The sequence below is a fragment of the Taudactylus pleione genome, unplaced genomic scaffold (assembly GCF_031769625.1).
Source record: "Taudactylus pleione unplaced genomic scaffold, aTauple2 ptg000253l, whole genome shotgun sequence".
Lineage (NCBI taxonomy): Eukaryota > Metazoa > Chordata > Amphibia > Anura > Myobatrachidae > Taudactylus > Taudactylus pleione.
The window spans coordinates 6,028,546-6,050,739 of NW_028284655.1; the positions used below are offsets into that span (position 1 = coordinate 6,028,546).

The window sequence follows — 22,194 nt, forward strand, 5'->3', positions numbered from 1 at the left end:
TGCACCAGTCTGTGGCTATTTTGTTAACCCTTTTGGTGCATACACACGTAACGATTTTGTTAATGAACGATTTTCGTTCAGTTTTTCCCTTGAAAACGATTTTTTGAATGATGAACGAAAAATGTTCCTTCCCTTAATGAAAATCGTTATGTTGGACAGTCTGAAATGGACGATGAACTACAAACTACAGTACAAACGGGAGCGCGCTTGAACGATTATCGTTCATCATTGTAACTCAGAAAGTGAACGATTTTTTGAACTACTGCGACGTCGTTATCATTAAATCGTTCAAAAAATCGTTACGTGTGTATGCACCTTTTGGGGACATATTGGCAGATTTAGCGTAGAGATTCCAGTAACACTGGGCCTGATTCAAACCCGGTCGCAAGTGCTGTGCTCTCGCAACCGGGTCGATGGTGGGCCAGTGCGCATGCGCACGACGGAGCCGGCTCCGTCGTGCGCATGTGCGAGACCCGGATAGCGACGGGCACTCCGTCGCTCCGGGTCTCGCAACAAAGGGAATGAGCTGTCGATGTTGAGTGACACCTCGCCCCCTTTGGTGGGCAGGCCGGGGGAGTGGCTGCCCAAACGGAGGCGTTCCCATGTGAACGCCTCCGTTTGGGGGCGGCCACACTGACACCACGAGTGATGTCAGTGGGAGAGATTTCGGCTCTGTTAGAGTCGAAATCTCTCTGGGGCTTGCGGCAACGAGACCCTACCACTAGGGTCTTGTCGCAAGCCCGATGGTCGCGATGGTCTTGACCATCGCGACCATCTTCCTGGCCGCTCGCCGGCCCTAGCCCATTTGGTGCCCTAGGCAAAATTTTGACTGGTGCCCCCTAACAACTTCCCATACTGAGCTGAACAGCCCCTCAGGAAAAAAAACAGGTGGCCCTCCTCAGTAGGTGCTGTCAACGTTTTAAGACCCATCTGTCTTATCATCAGGACATGTCATGATGAAAAAACCAATGGGTCATGAAACATCAACAGAACCTATGTGATTTGTGACAAAATATCACTTTGTTACAACTACTGAGGAGTGCCGCATGTTTTTTTCCTGAGGGGATGTTCAGCTCGGTATAGGAATTAGTTTATTATGCTAGGAGGGCACCCTCGAGATTACCAGTAAATATATCCAGAGTGTCGGGCTGAATGTATGTGTATATATATATGTGTGTGTGTATGTATATACAGTATGTGTATATATATATATATAGTTCCCCCCAGCAGTGCCCCTGGTAGTAGTCCCCCCTAACAGTGCAAATGGTAGTAGTCCCCCCCATCCAGCAGTGCCCCTAGTAGTAGTCCCTCCCCAGCAGTGCCCGACAGACACACAAAAGGAAAAAAAAAATTCAATGACGTCTCTCCCATCAGCCACTGCGGGAGCCAGAAGCTCGGCTCCGCAGTGGACGCAGCAGCCGATGAGAGTCTGTCTGACTCTCATCGGCTGCTAAAACAAACACACAGCTGCCGGCACCGGTGGCTGTGTGTTTGTCCCTGGCAGTGTAGTGCGGACTGCACTTATGTGCGGTCCACACTACCGCCGTGTGCCTGGTCCTGTGGAGGTGGAGGCGGAGCCGTGTCAGTCACGGCTCTGCTCCGCAAAGGCCCATGGGAGGAATGGACGCGGCTGGGCATGCGCAGCATGACCTCCCGTGGCCATCTTGTTTCCTCCTGTAGCCAGAATGAGCTTCTGGACAGAAGCTCATTCTGACCTGGGCGGCTCAACGCTCAGATCGCGGCAGCAGCAGGGTAGGGAGGAGGGGCATGCAGAGCTAGTGGTGGTGGTGAACACGTGGCAGAGCCCTGGAATGCCCCTACACATTCCAGTCGCCCCTAGGCATTTGTTTATTATGCCTATGCCTAGGGCCGGCTCTGTTCAGCGGGCCCCTTCTGTTGCATTTTCTTGGTGGGCCCTTCATGCCCCAGTCTGACACTGTATGTATCTGTCCATTATCTCCAGTAGTGCTGCTACTTTCCGGGGCTGCAGAGCAGCAAAAGTCACTGGGAAAATGGTGGTGCATGCTCAGTACTGCTGTCCCTGGGAAAGCGGCGCGGGTGCCATTTCCCTGGAGACTCACGCATGAGTAGTGTATTCTGGCATTGCTGCGCCACTGCTAGAAAGAGGAGGGGGCCCACATTGAGTCTGCACACGGGCACCCTCCTTTCTTAAAACGCCCCTGCACACTAATGCTGAGCCTTGTCACCTTGACAGGTGCTGTCTTGTACTTGGCTGCCCTCTAATAACCCTGGTCTTCTCATGGTTGCCTTTTTTACTTATGCCTTTCACTACTGACCTAGAAGGGGGAAGCCAGGTCAGCACTGTGGGAGGCGTGTAGCGGGCAAGTGTCGCGATTGTGTCATAATGGTACTGTTGTGAGGCCAGATTAAGAATAGTGGGGCCCTTTTAAAGAGGAAGGCAGATTACCAGTACTCTGTCTGGTATCACCAACGTTTCAGATGTTTACTACATCTTTTTTCAAGGACCTTGAAAAAAGATGTAGTAAACATCTGAAACGTTGGTCATACCAGACGGAGTACTGTATTTATTTTAAAGTCCACGGAGTGCTGCCATTACTTATGTATTGAAGGGTTCTGCAGAGGGCTTCCGGAAGTGCACCCTGGCTATACACCTTTACTTTGGAGTGCCGGCTACAGCTTTGGAGTATATATATATATGTATATAACTATATATATATATATTGTAGGGGTGTGCAGCGGCCACTTTTCGTGATTTGTGTTTTGGTTTTGGATCTGGATCCCTCTTCGTGTTTTGGATCTGGATTGGTTTTGCCAAAACCACCCTTCCGTGTTTTGGGTTCTGGGTTTTGTGATTTGGATCTGTATTTTTTTGAAAAAAATGCATAAAAACAGCTAAAATCACAGAATTTGTGGGTTTTTCTGCTCCTATGCTATTATTAACCTCAATAGCATTCATTTCCAGTCTATTCTGAACACCTCACACGTCACAATATTGTTTTAGTCCAAAAGGTTGCACCGAGGTAGCTGGATGACTATGCTAAGCGACATGAGTGGGCAGCACAAACACGTGGCCCATCTAGGAGTGACACTGCAGTGGCAGACAGGATGGCAGTTTGAAAAACTAGGCCCCAACAGTACATAATGCAAAGAAAAAAAAGAGGTGCAAGATGGAATTGTCCTTGGGCCCTCCCACCCACCCTTATGTTGCATAAACAGGACATGCACACTTTAACAAACCAATCATTTCAGCACCAGGGTCTGCCACACGACTGTGGCTGAAATGATTGGTTCGTTTGGGCCCCCACAAAACAAGCTGGCAATTAATCTGTCCCTTCACAAACTGGCTCTACGGAGGCAAGATGTCGTCCTCATCCACCGATTCTTCACCCTCTTCAGTGTTGTGTACATCCTCATCCTCACAGAATATTAATTCGTCCCCGCTGGAATCCACCACCACAGGTCCCTCTGTACGTTCTGGAGGCTGGTCTCCCTGGACGAGTTGATAATTAATTTTTATGAACATCATCTTCTCCGCATTTTGTGGAAGCAACCTCCTACACCTTTCGCTGGCAAGGTTCCCGGCTGCACTAAACACTCTTTCAGAGTACACACTGGATGGGGGGGCAACTCAGGTAAAATAGAGCCAGTTTGTACAGGGGCCTCCAAATTGCCTCTTTTTCCTGCCAGTACAGGTACGGACTGTCTGACATGCCTACTTGGATGCTGTCACCGATGTAATCCTCCACCATTCTGTCAATGGTGATTGTATCATATGCAGTGACAGTAGACATGTCAGCAATTGTTGCCAGGTCCTTCAGTCCGGACCAGATGTCCAAACTTGGTCCTGCCTGCCCTGCATCACCGCCAGCGGGTTGCTTAGGATACCTAAGTTGTTTCCTGGCAGCCCCAATTGCGGGAGAAAGTGAAGAAGGAGCTGTTGACATGTCACGTTCCGCTTCAGCTGACAGTGTTTTCACCAGCACGGTCTTTGCACCTCTGCAGGCTTGTGTTGGCTGGAAAGAGAGACACCACATAGGCTTTAAACCTAGGAACAAGCACGGTGGCCAAAATGTAGTGGTCTGATTTCAACAGATTGATCACCCTGGAATCCTGGCAAAGCGAATGAAGGGCTTCATCCACAAGTCCCACATGCCGAACGGAATCGCTCCTTCTCAGCTCCTCCTTCACTTTCTCCAGCTGCTTCTGCAAAAGCCTGATGAGGGGAATGACCTGACTCAAGCTGGCAGTGTGTGAACTGACTTCACGTGTGGCAAGTTTGAAGGGCTGGAGAACCTTGCACAACACGGAAATCATTCTCCACTGTGCTTGAGTCAGGTGCATACCCCCTCCTTTGCCTATGTCATAGGTGGATGTATATGCTTGAATGGCCTTTTGCTGCTTCTCCATCCTCTGAAGCATATAGAGGGTTGAGTTCCACCGCATCACAACCTCTTTCTTCAGGTGATGGCGGGGCAGGTTCAAGAGTGTTTGCTGGCGCTCCAGTCTTCGGCACACAGTTGCTGAATGGCAAAAATGACCAGAAATTTTTCGGGCCACCCAAAGCGTCTCCTGCACGCCCCTGTCGCTTTTCAGAAAATTCTGCACCACAAAATTTATTGTGTGAGCAAAACATGGGACGTGCTGGAATTTGCCCAGATGTAATGCTCGCACAATATTGGTGGCGTTGTCAGATATCACAAATCCCCAGGAGAGTCTAAGTGGGGTAAGCCACTGGGCGATGATTTCCCTCAGTTTCTCTAAGAGGTTGTCAGCGGTGTGCCTTTTACTGAAACCGGTGATACACAGCGTAGCCTGCCTTGGAATGAGCTGGCGTTTCTGAGATGCTGCTACTGGTGACGCTGCTGTTGTTGCTGCGTAAGGTGATACATCTACCCAGTGGGCTGTCACAGTCATATAGTCCTTAGTCTGCCCTGTTCCACTTGTCCACATGTCCATGGTTAAGTGGACATTGGGTACAACAGCATTTTTCCGGACACTGAGGACACTTTTTCTGACGTTTCTGTACAGTCTCGGTATTGCCTGCTTAGTGAAGTGGAATCTAGATGGGATTTGGAACCGGGGACACACTACCTCCATCAATTGTCTAAATCCCACTGCACTAATGGCGGATACCGGATGCACGTCTAACACCAACATAGCAGTCAAGACCTCAGTTATACGTTTTGCTTCAGGATGACTGCTGTCGTACTTCATCCTCCTCGCTAAGGACTGTTGGAGGGTCAATTGTTTAGTAAAAGTAGTGGTATTTCTACTTCCTCTCTGGGATGATGAACGACTCCCAGGAGCAATAGCAGCAGCGGCAGCAGTAGGCGTAGCAATGCAGGATCCTCCGGAGGAATCCCGGATAGGAGAGTCAGTCATGCCAGTGACATGGCCTGCAGGACTACTTCCGATCCTGACTAAGGAGGAAATTGATGAGGAGGAAGTTGACGGTGTGGTTTGCAGGCGCTTCGGATACAACAGAACAAATGGAATTAGGTGTCCCTGGACTGCTTACGGTCTTAGCCAAAGTTTCTGAACTTGACAGTAACTTTTTATGAACACGCTGCAGGTGACATATAAGGGAGGATGTTATTAGGTGGTTAACGTGCCTACCCCTACTTATTTCACCTTTACATTTGGTACATATGGCAAGACAGTTGTTGTCCGGATTTGGATAGAAATATTGCCAGACCAAAGAGGTGGAATGTTTGGTCTTCTGCCCAGGCATTACCGTGATGGGCTCTTTCATCCCACGTACAACTGTCTCTCCCGGAGCCTGATTTAAACAAACAACATCACCATCAGAATCCTCCTCGCCAACTTCCTCCTCAGCGCCAGCTACACCAGTATCCTCATCCTGTTGTACTTCAATAGTGACATCTTCAATTTGCATATCAGCAAGTGGACTGTGGGTGCTCCTTTCAGCACTTGCAGAGGGCGTGCAAATGGTGGAAAGAGCCACCTCTTCCCCTCCAGTGCTGGGAAGGTCAGGCATCGCAACTGCCACCACACTTGGACTCTCCTAGGGGATTTGTGATATCTTCTTAGAACGCACAGTTCTTCGCTGTGCTTTTGCCAGCTTAACTCGTTTGATTTTTGTAGCGGGAGGAGGGCTTCCATCGTCATGTGAAGCTGAACCACTAGTCATGAACATAGGGAAAGACCTTAGCCGTTCCTTGCCACTCCATGTCGTAAATGGCATATTGGCAAGTTTACGTTTCTCCTCAGATGATTTAAATGTTTTTTTTAAGGTAATTTTCCTGAACTTTGTCTTTGGGATTGTATATGCCCTCTACTATGACATTGGGCATCGGCCTTGGCAGACGACGTTGATGGCATGTTATCGTCTATGTCATGACTAGTGGCAGCAGCTTCAGCACTAGGAGGAAGTGGTTCTTGATCTTTCCCTATTTTATATTTATCGGAGAAAGCTTGGTCCTCCATTTATATTATATTGATATATACGTGCGGCTAGGGCGCACACAAACACAGAAAATATTTTTTGATTTTTGTTGGAGACTAGTGCACTTTGTGGGTTACACCACCCTTTAAGAAATGAGCCAGCCGGCTCTTTACTTATGGAACACAAGCGCGCGCTTGGCGCTCCTCCTTTGTTGATGCACGTGCAGCTACAGAAAGTGGTTAAATCCCCGAAGAAGCCCAAGAAAGCTTCGAGTGCAGCGAAGAGCCCGAAGAAGGTCAAGAAACCAACAAAAGCGGCTGCTGGCAAAAGCCCAAAGAAGCCTAAAGCCGTGAAGCCTAAAAAGGCGGCCAAGAGTCCGGCTAAGAAGGCAGCGAAGCCCAAAGCCGCTAAAAGTCCAGCCAAGAAAGCGGCTAAGCCCAAGAAAGCTGCGGCAAAGAAGTAATGGATGAGCCGCGGCAGCCTCGCTTCCTTGTTATCACCACAAAGGCTCTTTTCAGAGCCACCCACCCTGTCTCGGCAGAGCTGAAGGCACCTTTTTTTTTCACATGTTCCGTGTCTAGAGTCTATAGACCCCTAAACCTGTAAGCATCCAGGGTTTAATCATTTACTTTCTCAAACTTGGGGTATACGACACGTGATCATGCTGCCCGTTCCGATCCATGTCGTCTGTAAATCATGAGCCCCGCTCAATTTCTGTAGCCTCTTCCTGCTGAGGATGCCTGGCAAAATCTCTGGGATCACCAACACCTTCCCCATCCACTACAGGTGCTGGTACAGCATATGTACAGTAAGGCAGGCTCTAACCAGGTGTATCTAAAATGGTCACCCGGCAGTTTAGAAATCTCCGCAGAGACTGCAGATGATCAGAGGCAAGAACGAATTCGAACTGTGTCATATTATAAATATAAGCGTTCTGGAGAGAACGTTGGGGTCACGGGCAGGACACGCCAGTACATAAAGAAAGTAATGACATTTATTGTGTAATAAGGACACACACATCAGTATTCACATAAACGGTCTTAGTCCAGACAGTGTATGAAGGATGAGTTCATGTAGAAAACATTAATACATTGCATCAGGTGGAGTCGGGGTTACATGAAAGGATTCGCTGATTAATAGATCGCAAGTATCGAATAGCGTTGGTCTATTTATTAGACATATAATATACCACAAGTAAAAAATAAAACTTTGGAAAATTTACATTAGCCACGCATACATAATAAATATAAAGATCCTCCCATATATACAGTCTATCTAGGGATCTTATTGCATCAGGTGCCTGATATCTAGTATTCATAATAAAAAAATGTATAAAGCTCCAATATCAGGTAATATTCACTGGATCCTGATGAATAGAGCACTATGTACCCAAATACTTGTTTATATGTCTCCTTAATCCAGGCAGTATTGCACCGATTTTCACTAGAGGAAGTGCCAACAGTTTTATGTCTTGCAATGAATTTGAAATGTAACAGTGTTGCCAAACCAGTTCAATGTAGCCACATATAAGTAGTTGTAGTGCTTTATAATTTGTTTCTACAGCCGCCTGTACATCAAATACTGCAGTTCTAAAAATAATGTGGTTTTGTATTTGAGATACCAGCAGTGAATCTGAGGGAATTAAAGTGTTTCTGTTGGTCTTTCGTGCTATAGTAAAAAGTGATATTTCAAAATGAGAAAGGGACACACCAGTGCATAATGAAAGTAATGAATGACATATTTATTAGCTAATAAGGGGTACATATAGACAAGACACCAAACAGTCTTAAGTCCATACATGTACAGTATGAAGGACGAGAAACATCAATAATTGCATCAGATGGAGTAGGACGAAAACTGATATTGTCCCAATATTATCGGTGTCACAAGGAGCAGAATATGACGCTTACAGGGACTCCTCCCCCATAGCTCTGAGGTTTCCTATCAGGTCCGCCTGCACTGTATAAGAGGAGGACTTCGCTGCAACAGTAGTGTCAGAGTGAGAATTTTTTGTTTGGTTGTGGCTTGTGAGAGCATTGTCCCGGTGAAACATGTCTGGTAGAGGCAAAGGCGGAAAAGGACTCGGAAAAGGAGGCGCCAAGCGGCACAGGAAGGTGCTGCGGGATAACATCCAGGGTATTACTAAGCCCGCTATCCGTCGTTTGGCCCGGAGAGGAGGTGTGAAGCGCATTTCTGGCCTCATCTATGAGGAGACCCGCGGGGTGCTGAAGGTTTTCCTGGAGAATGTGATCCGGGATGCCGTTACTTACACCGAGCACGCCAAGAGGAAAACGGTCACCGCTATGGATGTGGTGTATGCTCTGAAGCGCCAGGGCCGCACTCTCTATGGATTTGGGGGTTAAACACTGATGCGCATCCCATCCCCCACACAAAGGTCCTTTTCAGGGCCACCCATCTCTTTTATTAGAGAGCTAAAATAACGTACTAGCATTTCACTACAGTGCTTGACAGCTTTCCGACTATAACTCTAGGGAGAGGACTGACGTGGTTCTAATTTATATACTTCATAAGATTTTGTTCCATTGTATAAAGCGCGTAAGTACTAGTGGTTGCTCATTCTAGTCTGATCTCTATACAGATCGATATCTGACACAAAGTTACCAAATCTAAACGGTACAGCTGGCTAATAGAGGTTAGTGAATGTTTTGTTTTATACACGTTAGTGCTGGGTGAGCAGCTTCTCACGTTCTAATGCTAGAAATAGTTTAGTCATTTGTTTGGTACTGTAGAGTCTGATGGATACAAGTAATCATTTTTTTTTTTAATCGTAGATAAACGGCTAAGGAGATGTATAAAGAGTTAACTGTAAGAATTCCATGTTCTGTTTAAAGGCACTGCAACCCTTTTGTCTGCCTGAAGTGTATCTGCTCTAATCTGGGAAAAGAATAGTTCATTAGATCACCGAGACTACGACTAAAAAGCTGCATATTGCCCCAGTAAAATAGTATTGTCAACGTGCAATCCATGATCATAGCAAGTGACCATCATGACATTATACCAATACACGAGAGAAATCTGCTGAAAAACATGAATCTTTTATAGCTGCATACTTGGAAGCTGTACATGAAATGGACAAAGTCGTGTATGCTGGCTGCAGGGGATTCCCGTGGTTAAAGTTTAAGCAACATTGTAGCAATCGCTGACGGCTTGTTACATGTGATAAGCTACAATGTAGGCTAGTTTCACCAAACACTACACAAAGGAATAGTCGTCTGAAAACCTCAGTACTTGCAATGATGGCCGCCTCATAAATGCATCAGAAAATGTTATTCAACATTATGGGCCTGATTCATAGCTTGACGCTATGTCATCAGTGACAGCGTCTATTTGGTTACGTTAGACCATGGGCTTATTACTGAGACGGCACAAAGCCTTTGTGTCTGTGTACAAAGTCAATCCATTGGACATTGCATCAGTTCTATGAAGGTGCAGCATGTCTGTTAGAGCATGGCTTGCTAATGTGGTTAAATTACATATAAATATATCAACCTCTTGTACGATTGATGAAAAGGAATCAACACCTTTCCGCCCAGATAATTTATTCCTTGAAACTGACAGAGGCGGCTGCAACGATATTAACTGCGGGATTTAAAAAAAAAAATTAAAATCATACGATTACTGAACACCAATCGGTGGAGTGGGCTTGCTTACATCTTCCAATCAGCGATCATCACTACGTATAAATAGGATTGTTAGTAGACAGATTTCTCATTCTTTTTGAGTTTGTAGTTTTTTTGTTGGAAGCATGGCCAGGACCAAGCAAACAGCTCGGAAGTCCACCGGCGGGAAAGCTCCCCGCAAACAGCTGGCAACGAAAGCCGCCCGGAAGAGCGCTCCAGCTACAGGTGGCGTGAAGAAGCCTCACCGATACCGTCCCGGAACTGTTGCTCTCCGAGAGATCCGCCGCTACCAGAAATCCACCGAGTTGCTGATCCGTAAGCTGCCCTTCCAGCGTCTGGTGAGGGAGATCGCCCAGGACTTCAAGACCGACCTACGCTTCCAGAGCTCTGCCGTCATGGCCCTACAAGAGGCCAGCGAGGCTTATCTGGTGGGGCTCTTCGAGGACACTAACCTGTGTGCCATCCATGCCAAGAGGGTGACCATCATGCCTAAAGACATCCAGCTGGCCCGCAGGATTCGAGGGGAGAGGGCATAGATGATACTCGGCACTAGTAAACACGCAACACAAAGGCTCTTTTCAGAGCCACCAAATCTTTCGAAACGAGCTGAAGCATAAACTGCATGTTAGGGTTGGTGCGATAGGCTGCTGATAAATCCTTAGCTCAGCGGGACAGATAGGAGACGAGGACCCTTTATTGGATCTGACTGTGTACTGTCATTATATTTTGGGTCACGTCAGTGAATAATTTCATCCACTTACACATACGGTCAAACTACAATGTAACTGATTATTTCCCTCGCCAAGGCTAGCTATTCTTTTTCTACAGTGAAAACTGCACTATTTCAGCCAAATCAGTGATTGTGACTAAATCGTCACTTTGTCCACCACATTTTTTCATCCTACATATAGAATTTTACCCGACGAACATAGTAGGCTCTCTGCACTACTCTCCTACTAACTCCAAGAACTGAAACGGGCGGTGTCTGACCAGAGACACCTGGGCTCCACTCTCCTGACGTTTCACACAGTACCAGGATTCTAGGTGTAAGCGTCTCACACTGGTAAGTTACTTATGCGTGTTGCCCAACCAGTCCCCTAGTTCCCCTAATCAAATTGATATAAAATGATTGTGTAGTTTGGCAATTCCCCTAAAATCTTTCTTGGGAGGTGAAGGCTTCTATGCAAGCATAGAGCAACATCTCACAGTACCGTGCACAGATCGTTTTGTAGACACACTGCCACTCTAATCCAGTCTCAATGCTGCTTGTGTATGGAAGTTATAAACCGTAGTACTAATAAAGCAAAGCAGCAACTAAAGCGCAGTTCTCTCAGCTCTCCTGGGAAGACGTGGTTGGCTCTGAAAAGAGCCTTTGTTGTGTTTTAGGGACATCGGTTCTGTGGTGGAAGTTACCCGCATCACATTACTTGCCCTTAGCTGCCTTGTGACTCTCAGTTTTCTTGGGCAGCAGCACGGCCTGGATGTTGGGCAGGACTCCTCCCTGGGCGATGGTCACCCCACCCAGCAGCTTGTTTAACTCCTCATCGTTGCGCACGGCGAGCTGAAGGTGGCGGGGGATGATGCGGGTCTTCTTGTTGTCACGGGCGGCGTTCCCTGCAAGCTCTAGAATCTCAGCAGTCAGGTATTCGAGTACTGCAGCCAAATACACCGGGGCCCCGGCACCAACACGCTCGGCATAGTTTCCCTTTCTCAGTAGACGGTGAACGCGACCAACCGGGAACTGGAGACCGGCCCGAGATGAACGAGTCTTGGCTTTAGCCCGGGTCTTGCCGCCTTGTTTTCCTCTTCCAGACATGATGAGGTACTAGCGTAAATAAACTCTCGTTAAAACTGCGCAATAAATGTGTTTCTATTATAATCCAGCCCTACTCCTTATATACACACACACATGTATCCAAAGTTTTGCTCTTTGATTGGTCCTCTTTTCACAGTGCGAAATGCAGCTCAAGTTCATGCACAAACCAATCAGCATGTAGAGTGTGGAGTTATGATGTCGCTGCAAATTAACGTATACCCAATAGTGCAGCCAGAAGACTGAAGCCTCATTTGCATGGGGTGCCTATAAATAGAGTAGATCTGGGCTAGATTAGCAACACATTTTCTCTTTTGTTCCTGGATATATTGGTTTGGTTGGTTAAGAATGCCTGATCCCCCGAAGTCTGCTCCGGCGGCCAAGAAAGGCTCTAAGAAAGCGGTGACCAAGACCCAGAAGAAAGACGGGAAGAAGCGTAGGAAGACCAGGAAGGAGAGTTACGCTATTTACGTTTACAAGGTGCTAAAACAGGTGCACCCTGATACCGGCATCTCCTCCAAGGCTATGGGCATCATGAACTCCTTTGTGAATGATATCTTTGAGCGCATTGCAGGGGAATCTTCCCGCCTGGCTCATTACAACAAGCGCTCCACCATCACCTCACGGGAGATCCAGACCGCTGTACGCCTGCTGTTACCGGGTGAGCTGGCCAAGCACGCAGTGTCCGAGGGCACCAAGGCCGTCACCAAATACACCAGCGCCAAGTGAACACACCAATCCCACATGAACACAAAGGCTCTTCTAAGAGCCACCCATCTCCTCCCTAAACGGGCTGTAACAATCGCAGTTTGTGCTGTCTCTACTCCCTACACATGGCTGAATGGCAGTAACCGAGGTTATATAGACTGATTTTCTTCTGACCGTATACACACACCCTCCAGCTTTAAATTTAATGTACATGAAAATTAACACTCGCTTTGTTTGAAAAAAATAATTACAATTGATCTCTGAAAGAATACAAACATGTAATTACAACCCTTGATTGATTAAAATCTGGATAAGAGAATAACAGCACATTATCCACATCATACTGTATACTGGAAATAACTATATTGGTATAGATTTATAATGATAATTTAATCTTGAATCCTGTTTTCACTGGCAGCGGAATTGTTAGGATCGGTGTGGTTGGCCTGCTGCTGATTTTCAAGGACTTAGAAAAAGTTACATATTTCTGAATTTGAAATAGTATTCATTGTAATGGATACTGTTGCAAGTTCTTTTTACTAACAGTCTCAGGCAGCTGAGATGATAGAATTAAAGTTACGCTGCGGCTGATTTTCAGAGACTGCAATTTAATGGTGATAAGTAGCCTCACAGAGAACTATGTCCTGTCTTTAGAAAAGAAAGGGAGTAATGCAGAAGGCTCCTCCTCTCAAATATGTCTTCCATCAGGTCCGCATTCATCTTAAGACATGGCAGCTGGTACACGTGCTGCTTATTCTAGCTTGGTGCTGATCTGTAGCAGTTTGCAAGATGTCACGGAAAGGCAAAGGCAATAAGGGACTCGGGAAAGGTGGAGCCTAGCGTCATAGGAAGGTGCTGCGGGATAACATCCAGGGTATCACAAAGCCCGCCATCCGACGTCTAGCCCGGAGAGGGGGCGTGAAGCGCAGTTCTGGCCTCATCTATGAGGAGACCCGCGGGGTGCTGAAAGTATTTCTGGAGAATGTGATCCGGACGCCGTCACTTACACCAAGCACGCCAAGGGGAAGACTGTGACCGCTATGGATGTGGTCTATGCTCTCAAGCGCCAGGGCCGCACTCTGTAAGGCTTTGGAGGTTAAATAGGTCCAGATGATCTCGTTTTCAAAAACCCTTACTAAGGCCATTTTAAGGGCCACCTACAATAATCCAAATGAGCTTGATGAACATGTAGATTTTCATTTTTGCGAGCAGGTCCTCCCTACCTATATATCTGTCTGTTATTACCCAGTTTTGTTCTATTAATGTTTACAATTGTAAAGCGCAACGGAATATGCTGCGCTATATAAGAAACTGTTAATAAATAATAATAATTTTTTTTTAGACTGTATGCATTGTCAACGCTGGAGTCATACTGAACAGCCTAAAATTTATTTTGTTGTAAATAAGAATACGGTTGATCAGTGGCGTAACTAGGGTATTTGGAGCCCAGGGCAAATTTGAAAAGGGAGCCCCCCCACCCACGATGTGCACATGCAGGAAAAAATGGGCGTGTCAACATGAAACACCCCTTTATTTTCACGCTGAACATTCCTATCCATATGCACCTTAACCCCAGTAGTACCCCTTATACAGTACCCCCAGTATGCAGTTGTGGTCCCTGTTATGCAGGCCCATAGTAGTGCCCCTTATACAGTATCCCCAGTAGTGGTCCCCCTTATACAGCCCCCAGTTAGTTCCCCTTAGTCAGTACCCTCAGTAGTGGCCCCCCAAATGCAGTGCCCCATGTTGTGTTCCCTCTTATGCAGTGCCCCCAGTAGCAGTCCCCACAATGCAGTGCGCCATGTAGCGGTATACCCTTATGCAGTGCCCTTTATATAGTGCCCCCAGTAGTAGTCCCCCCCTTCCTATTATTGCCCCCAGTAGTGGTCCCCCCAGTGCAGTGCCTCTAGTAGTAGGCCCCTTTTATAATGCCCCCAGTGGTAGATACCCCCCCCAAGTAGTAGTCCCCAGTAGTGGTTCCCCCTCCCGATTAAGTGCCCCCAGTAGTAGCCCCCCCCAGTAGAGGTTCTCCCAATAATGGTGCCCCCAGTAGTAGCTACCCCTCCCCGTTATGCCCCCACCCCCAGTAGAGGTCCCCCCAGTAGTAGCCACCCCCTCCCCCTTTGTGCCCCCAGTAGTGCAGACAGGTTTAAAAAAAAAATATATAAAAATATACTTACCTGAATCCACACTGCTGCTGCTCCGGTCCGCGACACCTCTCCCGCCGCCGCCTGCCAGTCCTCCCAGGCTGGCACGCTCAGCATTATGGGAGAGACGTCATGATGTCATGACGTCTGTCCCATTACCCACTGCAGGAGCCGGATGGAAGCCTGGCTCTTGCAGTGGGTGCTGCAGCAGTCAATGTGAGTCTATCTGACTCTCATTGGCTGCTGTTTAACACATGCATCGCCGCCAGCGCTGGCGGCGATGCGTGTGTTATGCACAACCTGAGCCCGCCTCCTAGCGCTATTGGGCAAGCACTCAGGGGGAGGGAACGGGCTCAGCTGTGCAGCACAGGACCGGCGCTGGAAGCCTAGCACCGGTCCTGTCTAAATGTGTAGCGCTGGCCGCACTCACTGCGGTCGGCACTACACTGGTGGCTAACTAGGGCGGGCCGGACCGTGGCCGGCGGTGCCCCCCTGCGCCACCGGGCCCACGGCGCCCAGGGCACGCACCCTGCCCGACCCCCCTAGTTACACCACTGCGGTTGATTTTCAGCTATCGTGCAGTTTGTTCATCATTAATGATTACCGCAAAGGTAATTATATTTATATGGCGCCACAAGTGTTCCGCAGAACCTTTTAAAGTGCATAAACAAGTGAACAAGAAATCAGTGACTTGCAGGACAAGGACATGGGGTTTATATACACATTGCTGTATAAGCGATCGTAACACTCTTAGCAGCTGGGCACCAGTGACGTACTGTTAGGTGGTGCCTAACCCTACTGGCGGCCGCTATCCCGGATGCCGAAATCCCGACACTAAAAGCCCGACATGGGACTAAAGATAGGTGTTGAAATCCCAACACCTATCATTAGCTATAGGGCTAAAGGTAAGTTCTGGCTACAGTAGTTCCCTAGTGAGACTGCATGGTGTGTGCATGTGTGCTGAGACTGCATGGTGTGTGCATGTGTGCTGAGACTGCATGGTGTGTGCATGTGTGCTGAGACTGCATGGTGTGTGCATGCGTGCTGAGACTGCATGGTGTGTGCATGCGTGCTGAGACTGCATGGTGTGTGCATGCGTGCTGAGACTGCATGGTGTGTGCATGCGTGCTGAGACTGCATGGTGTGTGCATGTGTGCTGAGACTGCATGGTGTGTGCATGTGTGCTGAGACTGCATGGTGTGTTCTAAGAACTCATGGTGTGTGCTGGGACTACAAGATATGTGTATACATATGTGCTGAGGCTGTGTGCTTGCAGAGACTACGTGTGTGTGTGTGTGCCGTGACAGCACTCAGGGCCTGATACAGACCCGGTCGCTATGAGCGTACGCTCGCTCGATGTGTATGCAAATATTTGAAAGTGATGCGGCGGGGAGCGACTGCTCGCCAAGGCATAAGCACGCCCATCTTACATGTACGAGCGTTCGCTTTGTGCATGCAGACTCCCCTTAGCGAATGCAGAGACGCCCACTGCCCCACGTCATCTCCTGGAAGTTTGTGAAAACATTGGTACATGGACCACTATCGGATGTGAACGCAGTGCTTGTGGCAGCTTTTTTCTACCGCAAGCATTGCGAGGAAAACAGAGTAAAAAAATGGCTGGTGACGTGTACTATGCCGCTGCCTGTTTATTATGCACGCCTGCGTTCTCATCTCCAACCCCCTGTTTTTACTGGACTGCCCCCGTCACCACCCACAAACGGCCTCTCCTGTCACTCACTCTGCTGGGCTGGCTGTGCTGGGCTGGCTGTGCTGGGCGAACGAGGAATCTGAGAACGCACTGTGTAGTTTGTGCACGCGCACTGCGATGCATAGGCATGCGCAGATTAGCAACCATCGGGAATAGCGAGCGCACTGCGGTTAGCGTCCGGGTCTGAATCAGGCCCTCAGTCCATAAACTGTCTCATCTGGCTGGAGCAGTCATTCCATGTACACAGCAAACCCAGCATAATAGATATTGGAAAAGTTACAATAATAAAAATATCCCATATACATCCATTTATAGAATTGTATATATTATAACACAAACTTTCTGCTGTTTTACTTTATTATAAAGAGGAAGAGCCATCACCATTCATATACCCTATCCCCTATTACCTTGATTCTTAGACTGTTGAATGGGGAGGGGGCTGTGTCGTTCAGGGGTTATCAGATTTCTGTACAGTAATGTGTTGTGTGGTGTTTACCTGTACATTGTACTTGTGTAAGTGCAGGCATGGGTTACCTGAGTCCCTATCTGCATGTGATTACCTGTGCCCATTGGATGGGCATGGGCGTATTTGTGCCCCTTTTTGTACGGACATGGGCTTACCTGTGTCCCTGTCTATGCTGGCATGTGGTCACCTGTGTGTGCACCTGTCTGCGTGGGTATATGCTTACCTGTCTGTGCCCTTGTCTGTACGGGCATGGACGTACCTATGCCACTATCTGTGAGGGTATGGGCTTACCTATGTCCCTGTCAGTGCAGGCATGTGGTACTTGTGTGTGCACCAGTCTGTGGCAGTTTTGTTAACCCTTTTGGTGCATACACACGTAACGATTTTGTTAATGAACGATTTTCGTTCAGTTTTTCCCTTGAAAATGATTTTTTGAATGATGAACGAAAAATGTTCCTTCCCTTAATGAAAATCGTTATGTTGGACAGTCTGAAATGGACGATGAACTACAAACTACAGTACAAACGGGAGCGCGCTTGAACGATTATCGTTCATCGTTGTAACTCAGAAAGTGAACAATTTTTTGAACAACTGCGACGTCGTTATCATTAAATCGTTCAAAAAATCGTTACGTGTGTATGCACCTTTTGTATTATATTTTGGGGACATATTGGCAGATTTAGAGTAGAGATTCCAGTAACACTGGGCCTGATTCAAACCCGGTCGCAAGTGCTGTGCGCTCGCAACCGGGTCGATGGTGGACCAGTGCGCTTGCGGATGACGGAGCCGGCTCCATCGTGCGCATGCGCGAGACCCGGATAGCGACGGGCACTCCGTCGCTCCGGGTCTCGCAACAAAGGGGGCGAGCTGTCGATGTTGAGTGACACCTCGCCCCCTTTGGTGGGCGGACCGGGGGAGTGGCTGCCCAAAAGGGAGGGGGAGAGATTGATTGCCCAAACGAGTGATGTCAGTGGGAGAGATTTCGGCTCTGTTAGAGTCGAAATCTCTCTGGGGCTTGCGGCAACAAGACCCTACTACTAGGGTCTTGTCGCAAGCCAGATGGCCCCTCAGGAAAAAAAACAGGTGGCCCTCCTCAGTAGGTGCTGTCAACGTTTTAAGACCCATCTGTCTTTTCATCAGGACATGTCATGATGAAAAAACCAATGGGTCGTGAAACATCAACAGAACCTATGTGATTTGTGACAAAATATCACTTTGTTACAACTACTGAGGAGTGCCGCATGTTTTTTTCCTGAGGGGATGTTCAGCTCGGTATAGGAATTAGTTTATTATGCTAGGAGGGCACCCTCGAGATTACCAGTAAATATATCCAGAGTGTCGGGCTGAATGTATGTGTATATATATATATATGTGTGTGTGTGTGTGTGTGTGTGTGTATATACAGTAAGTGTGTATATATATACATATATATATACACACACACATATATATATAATGTGTGTATATACATATATATTATATATATAGTTCCCCCCAGCAGTGCCCCTAGTAGTAGTCCCCCCTCCAGCAGTGCCCCTGGTAGTAGTCCCCCCTAACAGTGCAAATGGTAGTAGTCCCCCCTCCAGCAGTGCCCCTGGTAGTAGTCCCCCCTAACAGTGCAAATGGTAGTAGTCCCCACCATCCAGCAGTGCCACTGGTAGTAGTCCCCCCTAACAGTGCAAATGGTAGTAGTCCCACCTCCAGCAGTGCCCCTGGTAGTAGTCCCCCCTAACAGTGCAAATGGTAGTAGTCCCCACCATCCAGCAGTGCCACTGGTAGTAGTCCCCCCTAACAGTGCAAATAGTAGTAGTCCCCCCTCCAGCAGTGCCCCTGGTAGTAGTCCCCCCTAACAGTGCAAATGGTAGTAGTCCCCCCTCCAGCAGTGCCCCTGGTAGTAGATCCCCCCAAACAGTGCAAATGGTAGTAGTCCCTCCCCAGCAGTGCCCGACACACACACACGGAAAAAAAAAAAAAATTCCATTACGTCTCTACCATCAGCCACTGCGGGAGCCAGAAGCTCGGCTCCGGCAGTGGGCACAGCAGCCGATGAGAGTCTGTCTGACTCTCATCGGCTGCTAAAACATGCACACAGCTGCCGGCACCGGTGGCTGTGTGTTTGTCCCTGGCAGTGTAGTGCGGACTGCACTTATGTGCGGTCCACACTACCACCGTGTGCCTGGTCCTGTGGAGGTGGAGGCAGAGCCGTGTCAGTCACGGCTCTGCTCCGCAAAGGCCCATGGGAGGAATGGACGCGGCTGGGCATGCGCAGCATGACCTCCCGTGGCCATCTTGTTTCCTCCTGTAGCCAGAATGAGCTTCTGAACAGAAGCTCATTCTGACCTGGGCGGCTCAACGCTCAGATCGCGGCAGCAGCATGGTAGGGAGGAGGGGCATGCAGCGCCGGTGGTGGTGAACACGTGGCAGAGCCCTGTAATGCCACTAGACATTAGAGTCGCCCCTAGGCATTTGTTTATTATGCCTATGCCTAGGGCCGGCTCTGTTCAGCGGGCCCCTTCTGTTGCATTTTCTTGGTGGGCCCTTCATGCCCCAGTCTGACACTGTATGTATCTGTCCATTATCTCCAGTAGTGCTGCTACTTTCCGGGGCTGCAGAGCAGCAAAAGTCACTGGGAAAATGGTGGTGCATGCTCAGTACTGCTGTCCCTGGGAAAGCGGCGCGGGTGCCATTTCCCTGGAGACTCACGCATGAGTAGTGTATTCTGGCATTGCTGCGCCACTGCTAGAAAGAGGAGGGGGCCCACATTGAGTCTGCACACGGGCACCCTCCTTTCTTAAAACGCCCCTGCACACTAATGCTGAGCCTTGTCACCTTGACAGGTGCTGTCTTGTACTTGGCTGCCCTCTAATAACCCTGGTCTTCTCATGGTTGCCTTTTTTACTTATGCCTTTCACTACTGACCTAGAAGGGGGAAGCCAGGTCAGCACTGTGGGAGGCGTGTAGCGGGCAAGTGTCGCGATTGTGTCATAATGGTACTGTTGTGAGGCCAGATTAAGAATAGTGGGGCCCTTTTAAAGAGGAAGGCAGATTACCAGTACTCCGTCTGGTATCACCAACGTTTCAGATGTTTACTACATCTTTTTTCAAGGACCTTGAAAAAAGATGTAGTAAACATCTGAAACGTTGGTCATACCAGACGGAGTACTGTATTTATTTTAAAGTCCACGGAGTGCTGCCATTACTTATGTATTGAAGGGTTCTGCAGAGGGCTTCCGGAAGTGCACCCTGGCTATACACCTTTACTTTGGAGTGCCGGCTACAGCTTTGGAGTATATATATATATATATATATATATATGTATATAACTATATATATATATTGTAGGGGTGTGCAGCGGCCACTTTTCGTGATTTGTGTTTTGGTTTTGGATCTGGATCTCTCTTCGTGTTTTGGATCTGGATTGGTTTTGCCAAAACCACCCTTCCGTGTTTTGGGTTCTGGGTTTTGTGATTTGGATCTGTATTTTTTTGAAAAAAAGCATAAAAACAGCTAAAATCACAGAATTTGTGGGTTTTTCTGCTCCTATGCTATTATTAACCTCAATAGCATTCATTTCCACTCATTTCCAGTCTATTCTGAACACCTCACACGTCACAATATTGTTTTAGTCCAAAAGGTTGCACCGAGGTAGCTGGATGACTATGCTAAGCGACATGAGTGGGCAGCACAAACACGTGGCCCATCTAGGAGTGACACTGCAGTGGCAGACAGGATGGCAGTTTGAAAAACTAGGCCCCAACAGTACATAATGCAAAGAAAAAAAAGAGGTGCAAGATGGAATTGTCCTTGGGCCCTCCCACCCACCCTTATGTTGCATAAACAGGACATGCACACTTTAACAAACCAATCATTTCAGCACCAGGGTCTGCCACACGACTGTGGCTGAAATGATTGGTTCGTTTGGGCCCCCACAAAACAAGCTGGCAATTAATCTGTCCCTTCACCAACTGGCTCTACGGAGGCAAGATGTCGTCCTCATCCACCGATTCTTCACCCTCTTCAGTGTTGTGTACATCCTCATCCTCACAGAATATTAATTCGTCCCCGCTGGAATCCACCACCACAGGTCCCTCTGTACGTTCTGGAGGCTGGTCTCCCTGGACGAGTTGATAATTAATTTTTATGAACATCATCTTCTCCGCATTTTGTGGAAGCAACCTCCTACACCTTTCGCTGGCAAGGTTCCCGGCTGCATTAAACACTCTTTCAGAGTACACACTGGATGGGGGGGCAACTCAGGTAAAATAGAGCCAGTTTGTACAGGGGCCTCCAAATTGCCTCTTTTTCCTGCCAGTACAGGTACGGACTGTCTGACATGCCTACTTGGATGCTGTCACCGATGTAATCCTCCACCATTCTGTCAATGGTGATTGTATCATATGCAGTGACAGTAGACATGTCAGCAATTGTTGGCAGGTCTTTCGGTCCGGACCAGATGTCCAAACTTGGTCCTGCCTGCCCTGCATCACCACCAGCGGGTTGCTTAGGATACCTAAGTTGTTTCCTGGCAGCCCCACTTGCGGGAGAAAGTGAAGAAGGAGCTGTGACATGTCACGTTCCGCTTCAGCTGACAGTGTTTTCACCAGCAGGTCTTTGCACCTCTGCAGGCTTGTGTTGGCCAGAATTAGAGACACCACATAGGCTTTAAACCTAGGAACAAGCACGGTGGCCAAAATGTAGTGGTCTGATTTCAACAGATTGATCACCCTGGAATCCTGGCAAAGCGAATGAAGGGCTTCATCCACAAGTCCCACATGCCGAGCGGAATTGCTCCGTCTCAGCTCCTCTTCACTTTCTCCAGCTGCTTCTGCAAAAGCCTGATGAGGGGAATGACCTGACTCAAGCTGGCAGTGTCTGAACTGACTTCACGTGTGGCAAGTTCGAAGGGCTGGAGAACCTTGCACAACATGGAAATCATTCTCCACTGTGCTTGAGTCAGGTGCATACCCCCTCCTTTGCCTATGTCATAGGTGGATGTATATGCTTGAATGGCCTTTTGCTGCTCCTCCATCCTCTGAAGCATATAGAGGGTTGAGTTCCACCGCATCACAACCTCTTGCTTCAGGTGATGGCGGGGCAGGTTCAAGAGTGTTTGCTGGTGCTCCAGTCTTCGGCACACAGTTGCTGAATGGCAAAAGTGGCCCGATTTTTTTCGGGCCACCCAAAGCGTCTCCTGCACGCCCCTGTCGCTTTTCAGAAAATTCTGCACCACAAAATTTATTGTGTAAGCAAAACATGGGACGTGCTGGAATTTGCCCAGATGTAATGCTCGCACAATATTGGTGGCATTGTCAGATATCACAAA

The 22,194-nt window shown here is 48.1% G+C and overlaps 4 protein-coding genes across 4 annotated transcripts; 3 read left to right on the top strand and 1 right to left on the bottom strand.

The window, feature by feature from the left end:
- Nucleotides 1–8,439: 8,439 nt before the first annotated feature.
- Nucleotides 8,440–8,751, top strand: LOC148515159 (histone H4). Its single transcript, XM_088480410.1, has one exon. It carries the CDS (start codon nt 8,440–8,442, stop codon nt 8,749–8,751), a length of 312 nt encoding a protein of 103 aa, XP_088336536.1.
- Nucleotides 8,752–10,111: 1,360 nt separating this feature from the next.
- On the top strand, nt 10,112–10,621 carry LOC148515160 (histone H3). The gene has a single exon (XM_088480473.1). The coding sequence runs from the start codon at nt 10,155–10,157 to the stop codon at nt 10,563–10,565; it is 411 nt and encodes a 136-aa protein (XP_088336599.1). The 5' UTR covers nt 10,112–10,154; the 3' UTR covers nt 10,566–10,621.
- A 509-nt stretch (nt 10,622–11,130) lies between these two features.
- LOC148515161 (histone H2A type 1-like) lies at nt 11,131–11,902 on the bottom strand. The gene has a single exon (XM_088480474.1). The coding sequence runs from the start codon at nt 11,843–11,845 to the stop codon at nt 11,453–11,455; it is 393 nt and encodes a 130-aa protein (XP_088336600.1). The 5' UTR covers nt 11,846–11,902; the 3' UTR covers nt 11,131–11,452.
- Nucleotides 11,903–12,159: 257 nt separating this feature from the next.
- On the top strand, nt 12,160–13,008 carry LOC148515162 (histone H2B 1.1-like). Its single transcript, XM_088480475.1, has one exon. It carries the CDS (start codon nt 12,191–12,193, stop codon nt 12,569–12,571), a length of 381 nt encoding a protein of 126 aa, XP_088336601.1. The 5' UTR covers nt 12,160–12,190; the 3' UTR covers nt 12,572–13,008.
- The last annotated feature ends 9,186 nt before the right edge of the window (nt 13,009–22,194 follow it).